The sequence below is a fragment of the Gopherus evgoodei genome, chromosome 2 (assembly GCF_007399415.2).
Source record: "Gopherus evgoodei ecotype Sinaloan lineage chromosome 2, rGopEvg1_v1.p, whole genome shotgun sequence".
Classification (NCBI taxonomy): domain Eukaryota; kingdom Metazoa; phylum Chordata; order Testudines; family Testudinidae; genus Gopherus; species Gopherus evgoodei.
Genome location: NC_044323.1, coordinates 295,396,643 through 295,412,606, shown reverse-complemented (window position 1 = coordinate 295,412,606; position 15,964 = coordinate 295,396,643). Strand labels below are relative to the sequence as shown.

The window sequence follows — 15,964 nt, the reverse complement described above, 5'->3', positions numbered from 1 at the left end:
GTGGGCTAAAAACTGTCATAGGGCCACCTTACTTTACCATTCATACATTCATGCCCCATCTGTTCCTTGGGCTGCACATTCCCCCATGATTGATGGACAGGTTTTGGTTTTAGTCCCTTTTGGTGGGCCTGGGAATGGTAGGCCCAGGACCTCCACTGAGGAATGTAGTTTTATGACTGAGCCTTGGGGGCACCCCCAGGTAATTAATATGTATGGATAATATGGATATGGAAGCCTGACTCCAACTGGGGCCTCCAGACAATACCATAATCCAGGTAAATGTTAACCTTTGAATCTCTCCAATCCCCCTGGGAGGCTGTCCTCCAGAATGTCAGACTACCGATTATTAACAATTCTTCCCTGATATTCAGTCTTAAATTTCCCCCCACACACATTCTTGTCATCTCACTCTTCATTTTATGCCTCCTTCATACAACCTTGAACGATTCCTGGCCTTACTTGGCATTTGAACTTGCAGACAGTTGACATGCCAGGGTGTTGCTCAGCCAAACGCTGAAGACTTAGCTCTTTTAATCTTTCCTCAAAACAGTGCAGACAGCAGCAGAACCACATAATCCCCAGCACAGATGAACACTGGCAGATTTAAACCTATCCTTCTCTTTCCTGTATTTTTCTTTTGCAAGGCTATTCTTAAACCTCTGATTCCTTGAGTCATATCCCCTCCCATCCCTGCATGGGTACCTTGCTCGGTTTCCTCTGGTGCTCCTGAAGAAATGTCATCTCCCATTTTTTCAGCAGGACTTTGACCTCATTGTATCTGTCCATGGCGCCGAAGGCCTGGCCCTACTCTGAAGAACTGCACCAGCTGTAAATATTGCACAGATCTTCAGATTAATCCTCTCTGGAACCAGTCATTTGCAGTTTTATTAACAACAGGCAGATATCCCCACTGCTTTCTAGTGAATACTATGCAGATGTCGTACAAGCACCAATCTATAGGCACATCCACGGGGAAGTCAGTGTGATGTAATGCCAAGGCTCTGACCACTTTAGTCATTGCAGATGAGGTCTGGCAGGAACCTGCACTTTAACCGCTACCTAGTGGGGACTTGCCACCAAGGCTGCTAATCAGCTTGCTATCTCAAGTGGTTCACACTGTCTGTGCTCCATAGATGGGGCAACTGGATACATCCCCAATATGATTTGAAATCAGTGCAGTCTACCTCTTCGCTTCCTGTCCCAAACTGAGCTCTCATGTTCCACTCAAGGGCGCACCAGTATCTCCCCTTAGTGGCTCAGCAAGGGCATCCACTCTCAGGCTCCTAGCTCCACAACTGATGTCTCTCTAGGGTGGAGAATCTGTGTCTCTTTGCTGCCTGAGCAGGGTATTCTCAGGGTGAACAGTTCCCTGCCTTCGCTGTGTATTTCCCAATAAAGGGTGGTTCTCGAAGTTACGTACTGGTGACCTCTTTCATACAGCAAGCCTCTGAGAACAATCCCCCGCCCTCGTTATAAATTAAAAACACTTTTAAATATATTGAACACACTCTTATAAATACTGGAGGTGAAGCAGAGTTAGGTGGAGGCTGACAGCTCATGACCCCCCCATGTAATAACCTTGCAACCTCCGAGGGGTCCCAATCCCCAGTTCGAGAATCCCTGCAATAAAGACTGTCTGGCTGAACAGACCTGCTTGTTTTCTCTTCAGAGACTGATAACAGAGGGTTGCTACAGCTGTAAGTTATCAGACAGAACTTTCTGAGAAAGCCTACTTTTCTCTTAGGGTAAGAAGTGTTACGAGAGAAAACATTCAAACAATAAAAGAACCCACACACGTACGGATGAGCTTACCGCAGTTCACCCCAATTCTAATGTGGGTTCTGGCAGGATAAGCACTTCACCCCTCCTCCCTAGGGGAGTCTTTTGTTTACAAGTTTATCACAGCTTCAGCTCAGAACAAGCATCTTCATGGCAAGTCCCGTCCACCCTCCAGGGGTCTTTGATCCGGAGTTGCCAGAGGCAAGTCACTGGCATACGGTGGGTTTCTCTTGGCTTAAGAGGGGGAGAATTTGCACCCCCAGGGTATTCCCATGAGAAAGCCACTTTACAGGGATGGAGCCACAAAGCCCCTGGAGCTCCTCACTCCTTCCGGAGGGGAAACTGAGGCACGCAGGGAGCGAGTTCACCAGGGCCACACAGCGAGGCAGGGGCAGAGCTGGCAAGGGAACCGGGACCAGGACCGGCCCCCGCCTGGCCCGAGAGGAGCCCGGGCGCCCGGGGACCGGCCCCCGCCTGGCCTGAGAGGAGCCTTCCGGGCTCGGCCCCCGCCTGAGGAGCCCACTCCTGGGCACGTGCCTCCCCCCGCGTCAGGAGGAACCCAGGCGTCCGGGCTCGGTGCTAGGGCCCAGCGGGTAGCGAAACCCCGGACTCACCCGCACCGGTCCGGCCGGCTCCCGCGCAAACCTCCCGCCTGCCCCGAGCGCCCACCAATAGGAGCCGCCGCAGCGGGAGGGACGAGCCAGCTGCCCAATCACAGCCCAATCTCCAAGGAAACGCAAGGTCCCGCCTCTCCATTCCGGACAACGTCGTTACCGGGCACGCCTCTGCGTCACCACGCACACCCGGAAGTGCGGTAGCTTCAGGTGGGGCGGGGCCTACGGAGCCCGCAGCGGCTCCGGGGGTTCCGAGCGCGCGCGGGGCCTGGCCGGTGGGGAGACGGTAAGGGCCGGGGGCGGGGCATGAACCCCCGAGGGGAGGGTCTGGAGTAGGGGGACGTGAGCTGTCCGGGGGGCAGGGGGTTGACCCCTCCTTGGGGGGAACTGAGCCCCTCCCGGGCAGTAGTGTGTAAGGGGGGGGCGTGACTCCCCTCCCCTCCCCCCCCAGCAGCTGTCCGTTCCCCTAATCCTGCTGCGGGGCTTTTCCCCACGGGAAAGGGGCTGCAGTTCTGTTCCCCTCTGCCCCACCCCCAGCTCTGTGATAGCTGCTGCCCACTCGCCCCCCACTGGAGACGTCCCCTGCAGCATCTCCTGGCAGCTTCCTCCATCGCTTCCGGCAGAGCCGGGCCCGGCAGAGCCGGTTCCCCGCAGGGGAGTCAGGGCTCCCGTCTGCAGATGCTAAAGCATCATTTCTGGGTGTCAGCAGCTTGTAGGAACTGCCCCCTGGTTTTGGTCAGTAGGTTGTAGTCCAGACTGCTCCAAAGGTGACTGGTGAATCGCAGCATCTCCTGGTCTAGCTATCCCTCTCTGCCCTTCTTCGGTATCGGGTGGGAAGTAGAGGGAAGAAGGAGAAGAAGGGGAAGCAGTTATGGGAGTGCTACATGGCTCATGAGGTTATTGTGGCTTAATTTCCCCATGTGCGTGCCACTAACCAGCCTCAGTGGCGTGGGAAATGGCCAGGATTTGGTGCCACAATTGGATGGACCATACAGTGATGTTATGGTCCAGTGCAGTGGAATGAGGCATGAGTGGGCCGCATTGTGGGATGGGGGCTGTGGTCATGGTAATGGAGCTAGTTGGTTTGAGAAGAGTGTACTGTACTAGAACGTCTCTTGCACTATGTTTGGCCTTTCACTACTTGAACCCCCAGATTCTGTGGCTGAAACCCTCTGATGGCCAGATTGACTGAATAGGTGGAACAAGGCTGCTAACAGGCCAGGAGGGGTTGCTGTCCCATCCCACTTAGACTCATAAGGTTAGAAGGGACCGCAAGGGTCATCTACTCTTACCCCTGATCTAACTTCCTTGATTTCTGTCAGGATCAGCATAAGGAGAGAAGGGAGGAGCAAACCAGCATGAAGGTGGGGACCAAGTGGTAATCTGTCAGTGCTGCCTTACTTCTTCTCAGCAGTCTGGGCAAAGAGTGGCCAGTATCCCTAACTGACATGCTGTTTAATTCTTAATGGGTGGCTTATACAATCCTGGATTCAATCACAGATGGGCTGGATGTATTGGTTGTTGTAGCATTTATTTATATTATAGTAACATCCAAAAGCCCTAATCAATCAAGGTATGTTGTGCTAGGTATTGTTACAAACACGTGGAGGGAGAGCACCCCTACTAAGTAATTAAAGACAAGATGCAACAAGTGAGTAAAATATAGTAGAAAGGCTCACATGCTCAACTGGAGAGTTTCTGATCATGTATTTGTATCAGTCTATGTAATATCTGCAATCCCCAGTGATCCACTAACTAGAAGTGGATTTGGAGGAGGAAAAGGCAGTGGTATTATGGATCGGTTCAGGGCCCGAGCTCCACGCATGAGGTTGTGTAGAAGAAAGCACAAAGATGGTTGTGGGAGATGTGGACATCCAGGTGGCTGAGGCAGATGTTATATTAGCAAAGCAGAGGGGATGGGGGCAGTGCGATGAGGTACAAATGGGGATAGATAGGGAGGAAGGGGATACTTAGTTCAGCTTTAGGATGATTGTGTTAGGGCAGTGGCTGTGCTTTTTGGATCTGACCTCACGTACACAGTGCTTCCCATCTTGACAACTAAGATGAGTTTGACTGAAGACCAAGGAGTCCTAAGAGAGACAAACTATTAATGTGCAATTCCTAACATATCAAGCATTCCATCTTTCTCCAGGACTCCTAGCAGAGCCAGCTAAGGTGTTGGGTCTGTTGGACTGAGCCTTACTGCCCTGCCCAGCTGCACTATCTCTGGGAACAGTGACTGTTGTGTGTTGGCTCAAGATCTAATGGTTACTGAGAGCCATGGAATTGCGCCACAGGGTCTGGTTCCATTTATGTTAAGCGAGGGCATTTTGGTTCTGAGCTTTCTGGTGAAACTTAATATAAGAGCTGTTGTGATAATCAGATCTTTGCTACCTGTGGGCTGTAGGCAAGACCATTCCCATCAGGGTGTGCAAAAGGGGCTGAGCCTGAAGGTGAATAAATCTTATTAGATCCAGAGCTCTGAGGGATGCTGCTCCCTGCCCGCTATATTGGAGAAATAACCATTTTAGTCCATGACCATAGACACAGTAGCCCCATGCTCTTCAAGGTCAGCAGTGGGCTACAGATGACCTGCTAGAGGTCAAAGAAACAATAGAGAGACATGTGGCATCATGGAAGGGGAGGAACTTGGTGGTCAATGCGGTGTAGGGGGGAAGGAGGGCTACAGGGAGGAGACATGGGCAAGGGAAGAAGAGCTGTGAGTTGGTCAGAGAGGACCTGCACCCTGGCTGGCCCTGTACAATCAAGGACCAACAGTGCTCTGGGGGCTTGTAAGCAGTTTAGCAAATTGGAACCACAGGGTTAAATTTCTGCAGTTCTGGGGGTCCCCCTCTGATTTCTAGCCCCCTCCTGTTGTAAGACTGTCGGTGGAGCACCGGAGGCAGGTGGGATCTTTCCTACCTGAAGTTGCCAGGCAGGCAGCTGTGCTGGCCTTCTGGGTTCCCAGCTCTGTCTTTCACTGTGTGGCTGGCTCTCAGAGAGCAGAAGCAGCAGAACAGGTGAGATGAGGATGGGCTATATCTCTCCTGCCCACTCATCAGCAGCTGCAGGGAACAATGCAAAAACTGGTCAGTTCCTAGTGAAAGTCAGAGATCTCATCAGGAATGTTGCAGTGTGTCCTGGGGGCAGGTCTATCATTAGGTGTTTCTCTTCTCTTTCAGAGGTTCTATGAAGCTGGGGCTCTGGCTTGCTGCCTCCCTGCAGTCATGCACTCCCTCGTGTTCCTCTGTGCACAGAAGGTGGTTTCCCACCACTCCACGGTGCGAGGTGCCTTGGAGTTCATCCCAAAGGAATTGTATCCAGTCTTGTTCAAGGCAGCTTTCATGGACAAGAGGACTCTTGTGCTGCAAGATCTGGTGCAGACATGGCCTTTCCCGGTACTCAGTTTCCAGAAGCTTTTGCGGAAGTGTCAGCACTGTGACCGTGCTCTGCTCCAGGAAAAGCCCAACAAGCTGTGTGTGCAGACTGTCATCCTGGGAGTGGTGGCCTACCTGAATGAGGCTCTCGAAGACCAACTCCACAGCCAAAGGTACCTGTCAGCGCATAGCTCATTACCTACCACAAAGGTCACGTGCTGATGAGACTAAACTATACTGGGAGGTGGTGGGGAAGGAGACTTACAGTAACACACTAACACTGGGGTTCTCAAACTTATTTTGCTGGGCCACACTTTGAAACTGTTTGAGGCTGTGATGACCCCACTGCCCCAAAAGTGATGACAAAAATACTGTACATCCTCAGGAGCACTAAATGAAGCATGGAATCATTATCCCTGCAGCCAGAGGCACTGAAGCCTCTCAAAAAGTGTAAAGCAACAGTTTTCAGGAATAAATACATGGATATTTAAGAAACACGTTTTCTGGGTAAAAAAATAGACAACAAGATACAGCTTAGGGAGCTGGAAGCCTCTTTCAGTGATTGTGGCAATAATTATAACATTGTCCAAGGATTGTGGCTTTATACGCAACTATATACAAACAAGTATCTGGACACTTCCTGCGAGGGGTGCTGCTGTTTTGAAGCACACATTTTTTTTTCAATCGCAGCTGCAGGGAACTGAGGCAGACCCTTAAATCATCCTCCACATTCAGTTTTCATTTTTGAAATATGAACAAATGTCCGCGATTTGGTATTGCCACCCTTACTTCTGTGCTGCCTTCAGAGCTGGGCGGCTGGAGAGCAGCAGCTGTTGTACCCCTCACCCAGCAGTCTCCTTTATTTGGGAACTTGAAATATGGTAACCTTAGCAAAGGATCTAAAGGTTATCACAATATTTGTTGAGATTTCGTGACACCCCGATAATAGCCCTGTGACCCCCTTTTGGGTTGAGACCCCCCAGTTAGGGAAACGCTGCACTAACATGTTAAATGTTATTGACCTGGGGTCTCTGGCCCTTTAGTACAGCTTGCACTGATGATCCAGTAGGGCTCGGACAAGCTTTGCTTTTGTTCTTGGTTGTGTGACAAGAAAATATGGCAGTTTCCATATTTGGGCTTGTAGTTCAAATTGAAATTGCGCTCTGTGTCCCTCTGGAGGAAGAGCTGCTGATCTGAGGTGCTGGGTGCTGACTTAAATCTGGGTGGACCAAATGTTCCAGGTATCTTACCATGTTAAACTGGGCGTCCAATTTCAGTTTCCTCAAATTGCAGCAGAATGGGATGACTCTCAGGTAGCAGCTGCTTGGTAAATGCCTCCTCGGGCTCCTTGCATGTGATTGTGCTGCAGACTGCACTTTTTAGCAGGCTCTTTGGCCATTGTGCATGTGGTTTCTCTGCAGTGTGGCACTACTAGCCTGTCTGCAGCATTAAACAACTTCCATTTGTCACGTGACAGGCCATAAGCAGCTTTGGGCGGTGGGACACAATGCAGTAATTCCTGCTGGTTGGCCACTGGTTTTATCCATCCATAAGCATTGCTCTCTTCCCGTTGAAAATGGAGGGAACAGTCTTAAATGTCAGCCTATCTTAATCATTATGCAGTGCCCCAAAGTATAAGATGCTTTTTATTTTTTCTGTAAAACAAAGTCCCTGCCAGGGAAGGCAGTGAGGTTCACTGGATAGGGGTTGGAACGGAAATCAGAAGACCTAGATTCTAGACCCTGCTTTGTGTCCACGGGCTTTCCCACTCTGTGGAACAGGGGCAGTGATACTTAGCCTCCTTCCGAAAACTTTAAGGTCTTCACCTGAGATGCTCTAAATCTTATCAGCACTGAATAGTGTCACTCTTATTTTGGAGACAGTGGTGGGAGACGGGGTGGAGAAGGCTGAGGGTTGCAGTAAGATCATGTGGTTCCTCTGTTCTAGAATGAACAAGTGACCAAAAGACTAAAGCTAGGCAGAGCCACAGGCCGTGCGTCTGGAACTGGTAAACCAAAGAACTAATCCTTAGACTGTGTATTACATCATCTGAGCAACACAAGTGGTTCAGTCTTTGCAGCTGCCACAAGAAGGGAGATGAGGCCCCAGTCCTGGAGCGAGAGCGAGTCTTTTCAAGCCAGTAATTGATACTAACGCCTCTCCCTCCTCCCACTGGGTTCTGGTTCCCAAGCCATTGGGAGAGTGACTACGTGGCCCTGTGTGGGAAACGATCCTGCAGTAGCTGGGTGAATGAAGTTGGTGACCCAATAGGTCTTTTCAGTCTCTCGCTATTTTGCTCCTTTTTTCTTGTCTTCCACAGCAAGAGGCAGCGCCTGCAGGTTCTGGACATGACGGGGCTTCAGGATGATGGAATAGACCAGGGCCCAGAAAGCATGAGCCTGTGGTCCAGGACGGTGACCCTGGCGAAAGCGTGCATTGACGTTTCCAAGCACCAGAGCAAGTGCACCAAGCGCACCTCGAAGCGGAGGAAGGGCCCCTACAGCAGCTCAGTGGCTCTGCCGCCGCCACAGCCCATTTCTGTGGAAGTCCACGTGGATCTCTTTGTGAACAGCACCTCTTACGGAGTCCTTAAAGATGCCTTGCAGAACAACGCTAATAGCATGCTGCGGCTGAAGTGCCGGGACTTCCGGGCTGAGGAGCTGCCCATTGCAAGTACCGTGGGGCTCCTGGAGTTCCTGGATCCCACAGCTGTTCGGCAGGTGGATCTGAGATTCAATAACCTGGGGCTGTCTGGCCTGAGGGTGATTCTCCCGCACATGGCAAAATTCACCAACCTGGTCAGCCTGAAGCTGCCCTACAGCAACATTGATGTGAGGCGGCTCTCAGCGGGGATGGAAGGAAGCCTCCACTACTTCGCCACCCAGCTCAGTAGATTGTCCTGTCTCAAGGAGCTGAATTTGGGCTCCTCCAGGCTTTCCGGGAAGCTAAGGCAACTGCTGGGGTAAGCTGTTTGTAGTGCCGAGGGGGCCCAGCTGAGGGCTGCACTGGCAAATTGATAGTAGTCTGAGTGACTGTGTAATAGAGCAGGTTGCAGCTCTTCTTTTGTGAGCCATGGAGACTACAGGTCCCATCATGCAATGCTCCATCTTGATCAGAGAAGTTTCTTTGCATGTTGGCATCTGTATTCTGCAGCCTCCTTTAACATGAAAGTTTGGCCAGTGCACTGCAGGTCCTGTCATGCAGTTCTCCAAGCATCCAGACTTTATAACTAGCATTAGGGATGTTCGTCACCGTACGAATCTGCAGCTTTAATGTTGGTCTTGATTTGGCCCTGAGCTACTTGGTGGTGTGGCCTTTTCCAACCATTTTGATTTCTGTCCTCTGTGAGCGACAGTAGTTATCTAAAAAGGAACTTATGCTTACAATCTTTCTTCCCACCAGCAATTTGCAGGGTCCCTTGGAAAGCCTGGAGCTGGCCTTCTGCTACCTGCTCCCCAATGACCTCGCCTACCTTACACAAAGCCTTCACACCCCCACCCTGAAGAAGCTGGACCTCAGCGGCAACAACTTGTCTGACTCGCTTCTCCAGCCCTTCCAGCATCTCCTTGAAGAGGCCTCCTCATCCCTTCTCCACCTGGACATCATGGAGTGCCGCCTGATGGATATCCATCTGGAATCACTTCTCGCCGCCCTGTGCCGCTGCTCTCAACTTCGCTACTTGGGGGTGTTTGGCAACCCCCTCTCTACGCGGGGGCTGAAGAACTTGCTGCAGAGGACCATGGGCCTATTGTACTTGCAGCTCGTCATTTACCCCTACCCTGTGGACTGCTACAGTGAGACCCTGCCATGGCCCCCCACCTCCTCTAACCTCTTGAATGGTTCTGTGGATGAAGAGAAGTTTTCCAGGGTGAGCGCTGAGCTGCAACAGATGCTGCTGACTGCAAGCAGGACTGATGCCATCTGGACCACGAACTTATGCAGGCACAATACCTTAGATTATTTTAATTTGTAGCTCACCAGGAATGCAAAACAAAGGAGAAAACAAACTGATCAGGCTTTTCATTTTTAATGCCCCTTCAAAGTTGAGCAGTTCAGTGGACGCAGCAACAACACTTTTATACACATTTTTAACAGCATCTGTTTAGAGCATGAATTCAAATGGAAGTTCTCTTCTCTCCTTCTGCACCTCCGTTCAGTAAAGCTGAGATTAAAGCTGCCATGGTTTATCCCAGATAGTGCCACTACCTTATGTAGGTTCTTACATGCCCCTAACATGACTTTAGTGTAGCCCTGCAGAATTCTTAGCAAAGTGTACTAGTCACAGTACAAATGCAGCAACCCAACAATTAGAAGGCCCCTTCTAAAAACACCGATCCATTCCTAGCTTCTGGGCAGTCTAGTCTTTCTCTGCATGGATTATCTCATCTGAAAAACCCTCTTTCCACTTCTCTTCTAATGTATCCCATCATTTTCTCATGTGTGCGTAGGGCTTAGAAATGTTACCAGTCATGTAGTAGCCAGAGCACTAAACTCACTAGCCACAAAGATGTGAAAGGTGGGGAGACCTATATTTAGGGACAGCTCTACTATACTCCTGCTTGGCTTTATGGCTGCTGCAAGTGGGGTGTCTTGTGCTACTCTGTCCTTCCCCCAGCCTTCACTTTGGAGTCCTCCTGTGAACTGAATATTTCCTCCATCTCTGCTGTTGCATGGAGCTTTCCTAAGATGTAACAAAATAAAATTGGCTCAGTTCTTATCCATTTCACAGCTGCTTGCAGAATATAGTAGTGGTGAGACTGACAACACCCCTGTTGGTTTTCACTCTGCTGCAAGTGCGTGGAAGATCTGAGTAACAGCAGAGGCATCGGAGTGGTATGCAGACTGACTGTTTACACTCCCCTTGTACGCAGAGAGCTTCTTCACAAGTAGAAACTTTTTTTTTTTTTAAATGAGAGGTTAGATCCTGCAGAAGATGATTCATGCTCCCTGGTATACTTACCAGCCATGGGCATGTGGTAAGCCAGGATTGGTAAGGAATGATGTCCCTAGCCGCCAAACATCCAATAGGGAATGATCCTTCATTAGCTGAGAGGGACGTAATTGATCTCTTCCATCTACCATATGCTCTCGGCTTCTGCATACCATTCCACACTCAAGCTGTGTGGCTATCCAGTTCCCTTCTGGGGTGGATTTGTTGCTACCTGTCCAACTTATGACTGGAAGTGGCTTCTTTCTTCCCTGGTCTATAAAATCCCACAAGATTACTTTCATGGCCTTCTGCCCTGTCTACCTACATAGTCATCTTATCACTCCCTTCTAGCTTTAACTTAGGCTGATTCTTTTCTACTGCACATAACTTGACACCTTCACCAATCCTCTCTTGAGCGGTTAAACTTCTGACCTCATTTTAACTCCCATCAGCTTAAAGTCTTCAAGCCCCACCTGTTTCTCTTGGGCCAAAGGACCTCCCTCCCATCCAACTCCATTTCCCCTCTTGACACACATTTGTGGTTTGTTTTTGCTGTCTGGAACTTTGGCATCAGAATCTGAACTCTCCTCTTCTTCCCACATCCTCTATGGCTGCATATTTGCTTAGATAAACTTCTTTGTTCTGGCCACTTTGAGGGAATAATCATGCCCAATGGGGGGTTAATTTTGTGTGAGACTGCTGAGCAAAGGGACTTTGAAAGCTGGTAACTCATTCCTTCAGCACATTACCCATGTCAGTGTTACCTGGGCTGCCCCTCTGCTTAAATTCTCCTGTTACTTTAGCCAGTGAATGCAGCCCCTCTCCAAAATCCACTCACATCTGCATATATCCTCTGTTTATCAACCCCATCCTCAAACAACTCTGTTAGATCCTTGAGCATTCAAGATCCATTTAAAAAATATGCTTTGTACAAACCCTACCCAAAATGCCCCTGAAAAGCGCGTCACGAAGAGGCATCGCCCCCGAAATGCCACTGATTTTTGGTGGCGACACCTCTTGACATTACCGCTTCTTGGCGGCATTTCGGCAGATGCTTGTCCACTAGCCATGGTCCTTGGTGGCTTGTCGTCTGGCGCCCGCCACCTGGGAAAGGTTGGGGACCACTGCTTCAGATGAAAGGCATGCTACAAGATAAAGTGTCTTATGACCTGGGGACTTTCTCACTGGAACAGCTATTTAACTAGCTGCCCTTTGGCAGAGGTCGCTCTGCTGCTGCTGGACACACCTGTTTGAATCAAGACTGTGTCTTGGAGCCCGTCTCTTTCTACCACCTCCCCCTGTGCTAGTGACATGGAAAACAAGCACAATGTCACATTGACAGTGATGACATCGCTGCAGGAGCCACTAGCAACAACACAGTGTGAGCGCAAAGCCTTGGGTTCAGTAAGAGCTCTGGCCATTAGAATCCTAGAAATGTCGGGCTGGAAGCGACCTTGGGAAACCAAGTCCAGCCCCCTGCACTGTGGCAGGACCAAGTAAACCTAGACCATCCCTGACAGGTGTTTATCCAACCTGTGTTTAAAATCTCCCAACGATAGGGATTCTAACAACCTCCCTTGGAAGCCTGTTCTAGAGCTTAACTCCCCTTAGAGCTGGAAAGATTTTCCCAGTATCTAACCTAAATCTGCCGTGCTGCAGATAAGGTAGGATAAGTAATGGGCCTACAGTGGACATGGAGAACACTGGATCCCCATCCTTTTTATAACCACCCTTAACATATCTGAAGACTGGTATCAGGGCCCCCGTCACTCTGCTTTCTCCACGACTAAACATGCCCAGTTTTTTAACCTTTCTTCATACTTCAGGCTTTCTAAACCTTAGATCATTTTTGTTGCACCCCTCTGGATGCGCTTCCCATTATCCCCATCTTTCCTGAAGTGTGGTGCCCAGAACTGGACGCAGTAGTCCAAGTGTTACCCTGTGTGGGACAAATAAAGTGAGAAGAGATTAGTGTTTGAAGTCAGTTACAGTCTGGCTCCTTCTTCCCTAACTCCCCTAGCAGTGGGCCTCCTGTGTGCCCTCAGCCCCAGGAGCTCTCCAGAGCTCCTAAACCTTTAGAGCAGGGGAAGTCACCTTTGCGGGTATGCTACTAGTCCTGTCTATCTACATGAGCTGGGACGCATGCTCCCAGCTCTGGTGCAGCTGTATCCTAAGTGTGTCTTCCTCTCTGTCTGTCAGCTCCCTCCTCCTCCTCCCACCCTTGGCCTTGCCTACCCCTCCCTCTTTCATCTCCTCCTGCTTGCTTCTCCCCACGCTTTTATGCTGCCCCCAGGTCTAGAACAGTCCCCATTATTGACTCCCCTCACATCTGACATCTTTGGGCATCTCCATCACTCATCATCTCTGCAGCCCCCTCTATGCCTGTCCTCACGCCTGCTCTTAAGAGATTAAGCTCACTCTCTTGCCTAGCAATCTGCCCTGTCCTCTCTGGTCTGTCTTTTCATCCTGTCTATTTCAGATGTATGGAGCAGGCGCTCTGTTTTATGGCTGTGCACATCAATTTTATTAGACCCCACTACAGTGATTAAATCTTTTTCATTCCCTTCCCATCATGGACTACTATGAGCCTCTCACTCCAGCCGAGTGCAGTGGTGCTACTGATGGTTCAACCAGTGTTTATTTTTGGAAATGATCTTGCATTTGTACAGTATCCTCACAGTTAGAAGGATCTAATGGTGTTTTACCAACTACATACAAGAAATTATTTCATCTGTTGATGACATGCAACCACCTCTGGGGTGAAACACCAGCCATTCAATAGTGCAGCAACCCATTAGGACATAAGCGAAGAATGCTGTGTCTGTTTAAATCAGAGGAGGGGATTCAGGGAGGCGGAAAATAATTGCAGGAGGCGGAATTTGATCAGTACACTGGTGTTTCGACGCTTGGAGAAAAGCACTGTGAGAACGCAGCAGGATCTTGGTTTTGTGTGTCCTTGGAAAAGGGATTGCCATGTTTTCAGCTGCGAGTGAAGTCTGCAATAGCCAATTCTCCAACCATTGAAATGGTAGGAGGGAACTAGCCCTTTGCATGTCAAACAGTTAGTTGGGTCAGGGTAGAGGAGAGTTTCCTCACATCTGCAAATCATTGCCAGAGAAACCAGGCAATCTGCTATTTCAAGTCTTAGTCCAAGGGGCCAAACATTCAAACAGCAACATGCTGTATCCATTCAAAACCAAACAGCAAAGCATACCCTGCTCCATGATGCCCTATGGGACACTCTCCCAATCCAGTCTTTCCAGAGGATGTTTGGGGACTGTGCCTGTAAGGTGCAGTCATGATTATGAGACCAAACTGGACTGCAGTGGAGAACAGTCTGAAGAGCAATTGCTGTGGATTAACAAGTCCCAGAGAAAAGGGAAAGTTTGCTGTCCAAAGCAAAGCTGTACTGATATTAATGCTCCGTGCTCGACATGACGCCCCTAAAGGCGTTAGCTTCCATAAGGCAGAAGCTGCCAACAACAGTTGTCTCACTTTTTGGGGACATGGTCAGCCAGTGCGTATGTTCAGATGATGTAATAGCTTCTAACTTGTGTCTCATTGGTTAAAAGTGTTGTTGCTCGCTATTGTCCTGGAGAGTTACAGGGGTAAAGTTGGACAGAGATCCTCTTTCTTATCCAGTTCAGCCAAACTCATTAAATGCCAGAATGGTTTTTCTAATTCTCCTCTGCGCTGTGGATTGGTATGATCCAAAACCTCTAAGTCACTTCTCAGGGCCTAGAATTGAGGATGATGTGAAATTACTGATTAGCTGAGATTATTAAGGCACTAGCCTGAGCAATGCTTAGCCATTTCCAATGCATTTGGGCCTAGACGTGGCCATGTCATCCCCTCGCTCTTGCCAGGCCGTGAAGAAGGCTGCACATTGGGTTTAGAAAGTGATATGCTAGTGGACTAATCTTGAGCAGGCAGTTCAGGGATGTCTGCCACAGTGATACACAAAACCAGTGCACGCAGTTCAACATTATTAATGATAAAAGGCATCTATTTAATCTCAGAATAATCTACAGAGCAACATCCAGTGTCGGTTCATTCTCCTGAATGATTACAAGGAAGGACAAAATGCATTAAATCCTTAGTCCAGCCTTTAAATTAATGTATTTAAAATGATCTAACCTGGAATGATAAATTGGTTCAGAAATACATTCCAATCGATCAGACGGTGTTTCCATTATGTATAAGATTCAGTACTTTTAATCCTCTCCAATTTCTGTCACACAAGGGAGAGCTAGTTCATTTCAAGGAAAATTTAGGTGACAGATTCCCTTACGCTTGGAACCGATCTTGCAGCTTTTCACTAGGCAGATACTTTAACTCTGATACGAATTAAAGTATCTGCCAGTTTCTTGAAGTCCACACTGAGCACATTATTATTGTAGAATAGAGAGTAATAAAACTTTTCTATTTTGGCATTTGCATTGGCCTCCTGAAACCTCTTTTGCTAGAGAGCCAGTGTGGTCATTCTAGCATAAACCATGAGTAACTAGAGCATCCATGTATTAACTTGAACTGTTCTTGCACTGTAGTTAGCTAGTAGATAACAATGGGGGTGTAGTTCTTGGCACTGGGACTTTTTTCCCCTATAGTCTGAGCTATCCCCCTCTCTAGATTCCACCAAGAGATTTTAATGAAACCCCTACAGAAATGTACCTGGCCCTGTTCTGTATCAGCCACTAGAAGCCTGCAGCCCACCTTAGTAAAACACCACTTAATTCCTGGACAATAAGTGGTCCTTTTTTGATGCCCTGTACAGTCTGGCTGGGGGAGGAGGGGCAACTACTAATGGTTTGTGCTTCCTTGGCACCTTCCATCACAGGATCTTGCCGTGCTTTACAAACACTATTTGCTTTAGTCTTTTAACGTGTCTTGTGAGTTACAGCCATAGCATTGTTCTCATATGACAGCTGGGGGAAACGAGTATATCAACGTGGCTTTCCTTGGCTGTCCTATTTCCATGTTTGTAAGGGCAAATAGCATCAGCTGGATCATGAGCTTCTAGGGCAGCGGTTCTCAACCTATTTACCATTGTGGGCCACATATGCAGTTCTCTGTGTCGTGTGGCCACATCCACACAATATATATACTACCTCTGTGGCTCTGAGGATGTCACATGGGCCGCAGCTGTTTGCTGATTGGGCTGCAAGCAGCCCACAGGTTGAGAACTACTGTTCTAGAGGATTGTGCCTCTTTACCCATATAGTGATCTAACATTTCCCCCACACCCACCTCCTGATCTGTCTCCT

General features: G+C 49.0%; 2 protein-coding genes across 7 annotated transcripts in view; one reads left to right on the top strand and one right to left on the bottom strand.

Moving 5' to 3' along the window:
• The window catches only part of RECQL4 (RecQ like helicase 4), a 47,835-nt gene extending 45,358 nt beyond the window's left edge, over window positions 1-2,477 (bottom strand). For 2 of the 5 annotated variants that reach the window (XM_030553964.1, XM_030553968.1), the window contains exons 1-2: window positions 1,813-2,144; window positions 703-826 (exon numbers count right to left, since the gene is read on the bottom strand). In XM_030553964.1, coding sequence (XP_030409824.1) covers window positions 703-786 — 84 coding nt within the window. In that variant the 5' untranslated portion in view covers window positions 787-826; window positions 1,813-2,144. Of the gene's footprint in view, window positions 1-702; window positions 924-1,812; window positions 2,145-2,393 lie in introns of those variants that run through there. The other 3 variants (XM_030553966.1, XM_030553967.1, XM_030553965.1) reach the window with 2 other exon arrangements.
• A 121-nt stretch (window positions 2,478-2,598) lies between these two features.
• On the top strand, window positions 2,599-15,139 carry LRRC14 (leucine rich repeat containing 14). 2 transcript variants are annotated; one of them, XM_030553962.1, is made up of 4 exons: window positions 2,599-2,679; window positions 5,576-5,943; window positions 8,091-8,732; window positions 9,173-15,139. In XM_030553962.1, exons 2-4 carry the CDS (start codon window positions 5,621-5,623, stop codon window positions 9,741-9,743), a joined length of 1,536 nt encoding a protein of 511 aa, XP_030409822.1. In that variant the 5' UTR covers window positions 2,599-2,679; window positions 5,576-5,620; the 3' UTR covers window positions 9,744-15,139. The 2 variants fall into 2 exon arrangements, with proteins under 2 accessions (XP_030409822.1, XP_030409823.1); XM_030553963.1 differs by lacking the exon at window positions 2,599-2,679 and adding an exon at window positions 3,633-3,651.
• Window positions 15,140-15,964: the final 825 nt, after the last annotated feature.